The sequence below is a fragment of the Condylura cristata genome, unplaced genomic scaffold, assembly GCF_000260355.1.
Source record: "Condylura cristata isolate star-nosed mole 26May11 unplaced genomic scaffold, ConCri1.0 scaffold00023, whole genome shotgun sequence".
Lineage (NCBI taxonomy): Eukaryota > Metazoa > Chordata > Mammalia > Eulipotyphla > Talpidae > Condylura > Condylura cristata.
The window spans coordinates 33,630,713-33,635,479 of record NW_004567124.1 but is presented as its reverse complement, the minus strand read 5'-3'; the positions used below and the strand labels follow the sequence as shown (position 1 = coordinate 33,635,479).

The following is a 4,767-nucleotide window of genomic DNA, read 5'->3' as shown; positions in this document are numbered from 1 at the left end:
CGATTCAGTCATATTATGGACACACTCAAAAGGTTAAATAATGGATTTATTTATAAGGAGAAAGGTAAAGGAATAACCCAGGGAAAGAGGGAGAGAAATACAGGTTAACTAGGATGTCCTACCAGTTCTGCTGACTTGGACTTCACCTGCACGCTGAAAACCGATTGAGCTCCAAAACGATCAGCTGTGAACCACCAGGTCCCAATCCAGAGCCCACATGTCCAGTTTTATCCCAACCTGGCTGCTCAGCTCCACCCTCACATCCTGGCGTGCTTCTTCTTGGTACTGATGGGATTTGGAGTTCCAGCATCTGGAGTAGGGGCGGAGTCCATGAAACCTGTACCTGTTACAAGGCTAGGACAGATGTGAAGAATGAGTGGGAGACCTCCCCTGCTCCACTGGAAGTTGGGGGCACAGCTCCCCCAGCATTGTCTTGTTCCGGTGCTTTCAGGTTTCCCTGCCCATGCCAGCGCTCTGAACTTCTCCCCACCGTGACCCACCCTAGTGACCCCCCACTCGGATTAGGTTTGCCCCACTCCCTTCTAACAGTGCGTAGGCCAGTGGGGCGTGTATGTGCGGAAGGATGAATGTCGAGCCCTATGGCACTTCTAGGGAGTGTCCAGGTCCTTCTCAGCCACCTCCCTCCCATTTGCAAATCTTTGAAAAGCCACCTCACCTATATTTTCATTAATCATCTCTGGGAGGCAAGGTTGACTAATAACGCTTTCCAGCTGGGAAGAAGGGAGATCCACTTTAGAGGAAACAATGCCTAGCTTGCCCTAAAGCGTGTAGCTCTAACCGGACTTGCAGGCAAGGGTGAAGGGAGTTTAACTCCCTGGAGAAAGGATCTCCTCTTCCACCTCAGCTAAGACTTACTTGCCACCCGCAGTGGTGTACCGGGCTCCGGGACCTGGAGTTCCGGTCAGGTGTGGCGAAGCTGAAACCTCATTCTGCCGCTGCCCCGCGAGGACCACGCCGCTACGTAGTCCTCCGAGGACCCGCGCGAGTGGAGCCGCAGCTGGCGCCGCCCGCACTCTGCTGATCATGCACAAGCTGTCCTTGAGGCGAGATCACCAACTGGGAAGGTGAGGAAGGGGCGGAGACGGGGGACAGGTAGTTCTCCCAAAGGGTAGGAGAGGGTCTTCTGGGATCAGCAGGTTTCTTAGAAATCTCTGCTTGGGAGGGGACGACGACAGCCTGCAGTTGGAACGCGCAAGGACTCGGGAACCCGGCTGAAGTGGTATTTTGCACCGCAAACGCAGTTCTATTTAGGTTGCCTGTTTTTTAAGGTTTGGCGGGGGATGGGGCATGGCTGACGGCGACCAGGAGGAACTTCGCCCCCCCCCCCAAGAGACCCCCACAGTGGGTATTGCTTCCACACCCCTGCAGCTGAGCTCGGGGCCAGGTGGGAGGCGGGGGCGGCTGGGACGAGGAGGGCCGGACCGAGTTGGGGGCGGTGCCAGGCGGGAGGGGCGGGGCTTTCGGCACGGGCGGGGCCTCAGCTAAAGGCCGCGAGCACCCGGCGCAGAGAGCGCAGAGTGGAGCATCGCCCACTGGAGAGAAGTGGGAGATGAAGATCAAGCCGTCCTAGCCCGGCCGCCAGCGTCCACGCCGCTGCTCACCCTACCCCTGCGGGCCAGCCTGGCCGGGCGCGACCTGCGGCCATGCAGTCCAGGGGCTGAGGCCGCCCCATGGCGAGGCCCGCGTCCCTGCGTCCCGGCAACGACGGCGCATGGAGAACTTCCGTAAGGTGCGCTCCGAGGAGGCGCCGGCGGGGGGTGGGGCCGAGGGGGACAGCCCGGGATCCGGTCCCTTCGCCGACCTGGCGCCCGGCGCCGTGCACATGCGAGTCAAGGAGGGCAGCAAGATCCGGAACCTGCTGGCCTTCGCCACCGCCAGCATGGCGCAGCCGGCCACGCGCGCCATCGTCTTCAGCGGCTGCGGTCGGGCCACCACCAAGACCGTCACGTGCGCGGAGATCCTCAAGCGCCGCCTGGCGGGCCTGCACCAGGTCACGCGGCTGCGCTACCGGAGCGTGCGCGAGGTGTGGCAGAGCCTCCCGCCAGGGCCCGCACCGAGTCAGAAGCCTGGAGAGCCGGCGGCCAGTCTCAGCGTTCTGAAGAACGTGCCCAGCCTCGCCATCCTACTTTCCAAGGATGCACTGGATCCGCGCCAGCCTGGCTACCAGCCCCCGAACCCCCATCCTGGCCCTTCGACCCAGCCATCCGCGCCGACGTCCAAGAGGAGTCTAGGGGACCCCGCAGCTGGAGAAGGCCCGGCGAAGCGGTCACAGCCTGAGCCAGATTCAGCGCCAGAGGGCCGGACAGACTGAGTACTCCCGGCTTCGGGCCACTTGGACAGGCTGGGTCTTACCTCCGTGCCCTGACCTTGAGATGCACTTCCAGCCTTTCACGCCTCGTTCCTCTGGAGCCCAGAACCTGGACATGGCACATCAGACTGGTAGCATGGACCCTAAAGGACACGAGACCATAGGGAAGCTTCGTGGGGCTGTTGTTCCTCACCGATGTTGCCTAAAGACTCAGAACCCTACCTTCAGCTTTTCTGAGCCATACTGGAATCTTCTTCAGGAAGGAATCTTACAGACCAGGGGCAGGGGGAATCTTAAGCCTTTCTCATGACTCCAAGAGTTAAAGGCACCCAGCATGCGTGAAGGGGGTCCGGAGGAGCGCTCTTTGATAAGTACCCCACCCCAACCCCACCCTTGCTATTGACAGCAGGGAGCCAGAGCGAGAAACCTGTGGGAGACCCTATGCTAGCCCCCACCCCAGGACAGTTTCCTGAGATTTTGGTGGCAGGCGCATCTCCAGGAACTCAGCTCTTTTAATATCCCCCTTTGCACATGCTGATCCAGAGGGGAGACCCAGGACAAAAGTCTCCATGCCAACCCCCATGAGCCCCACAGCTGAAGTCTTGCTTTCAATAAAACGAACAAAAATGGCTTTGTCCCCCAGGTTTTTTTCTGCTTGCCTGTGCAGATACTCCTCTGGCCTGCCCCCTTGTGTCTCACTCCCTCCTTTGCCCTCTGCCTTTGGAGTCTTCTGGATGGGAGCTGGATTCTCTCCCCAACTGGTCCTGGCTGGCTGCAGCCTGGAGCTTGTGGCTGGAAGGGGCCTATGGCCCCTTGTGTGTTGCCACTAAGGGAGAGTGAATCGCACAAACCTCTGAGAGGGGAAGGTTGGAGAGCATCCATGAACTCACTTGAGGGGGGTGGGGGAGGAGGGTGCCAAGGGTTGCAGCCCTTGCTGGGGGCCCTAAATCTGCACCCTGCTGCCAGTAGAATAAGCCTTGTCCAGAAGGCTGCCACAAAGGCCCCTTATCCCACCCCCCCACCCCATTGATAGGATCACCCCTTCAGTGCTTGCTTTCTGAGAAAGGACATCACACCCTTGGGAGAGGGGGAGGAGAGAGACTGAGCACAAATCCACTGCTGGAAATTACTATTCAGCAGAGAAGCTGGAACTTGGGCTGTGAATCACTGCAGGCTTCCTGATAAGCTGCTGCTTCAGCCCTGCACAGCTGTTTGTTGAAAGATAACAGCATCTTAAGCCTCTCTGCCCAACTCCAAATCAGCTGGTGGTGGGGTGGGAGAGAGGGATACTGTGCTAGAAAAGCTCAAGCAAGTGAGTGGGGCACAAAGCCCCAGGAGCTCAGAATCAGATCTTACCTATGCAAATCAACAGCAACCTGGGAAGGAGATGGGGGAGAATGTAAGTAATTTTGCTGGCAGAACTCTAAAATAAATCCTTTGGCTGGTGACTAGTGGTAGGTTTCTGCAACTGACAGGAGGGGCCCTCAGGGGGTCTCCCACCCCCATATCTCAACTTGAACTTTGGATCAGTGAGCCCTCTTTTCTTGCTCATTGATGAGTCTCTGGGCTTGGCTAAGGGGATTGGGGTGTGTTTGTCTAGCTCTGAATTTGCCCAAGAACAATGGAAAAAAAGAAACTATCATGACAACTAAAGTTTCCTGCACTGGTCCGGGACTTGCATGTGTGAAGTCATTGCTAAAACCTGGACAATGTCCTGCATAGTAGATGCTTAAGGGAAGTCTGGTCTTTGTTCTGAAAAGGGTCTTTTGTTCTTTCCAAGACCACTAGTTCTGAGGTGCTGTGTGGTGGTGGCCACCAGACCTGTTCGTACACATGCTTGTCAGGGTGGGGAGGCTGCACAGGCTTTTTGATGAATCAGCTCAAGCATGTCCCCTTCCAGCCTGAATGTCATAAGGAAAGCCCTCCTCTGTCCTGGCTGTAATGGCAACAAAATCATACCAAATCTATGTCCATCTCAGTCGTCATGACCACCGTTCTGTCTCTTATCTCCATGTAACCTGTGGGATCCAGTCAGACCCTTTTCAATCCACCTCCCACCTATAAAGGGGTCAGGGGGAGTCTTCTCAAATACCATCAGACTGGGGCATTCCCTGGGCAACACTGGCCACCCATTTGCTTCAGAGAATCATGGAATCTCTTAGCTTTTACTTCAAACAGCGAACTTTAACATATTATTGTTTCATGTCATTTGTATTTTATGACAGTCCCTCTTCCCAGCTATTCTGATGGTGGGCTTTTAGAGGTCAGGGACCTTGTCTGTATTATCATACTTTTATTATAATTTGGATGTTGGGAGAACGGATGCTGTTTTTCTACCCTCTGAGCCTTCACCTTCCCCCATGGTAGGCTGACTTTCAGAAAGCAGTTTATGAAACTCTTCTCTGCACCCCAACTCTATCCCAGAAGGTTTGGTTCCT

The 4,767-nt window shown here is 56.2% G+C and overlaps 1 protein-coding gene across 1 annotated transcript; it reads left to right on the top strand.

Moving 5' to 3' along the window:
* Nucleotides 1-1,507: 1,507 nt before the first annotated feature.
* RPP25 (ribonuclease P/MRP 25kDa subunit) lies at nt 1,508-3,075 on the top strand. The gene has a single exon (XM_004687988.2). The coding sequence runs from the start codon at nt 1,733-1,735 to the stop codon at nt 2,330-2,332; it is 600 nt and encodes a 199-aa protein (XP_004688045.1). The 5' UTR covers nt 1,508-1,732; the 3' UTR covers nt 2,333-3,075.
* Nucleotides 3,076-4,767: the final 1,692 nt, after the last annotated feature.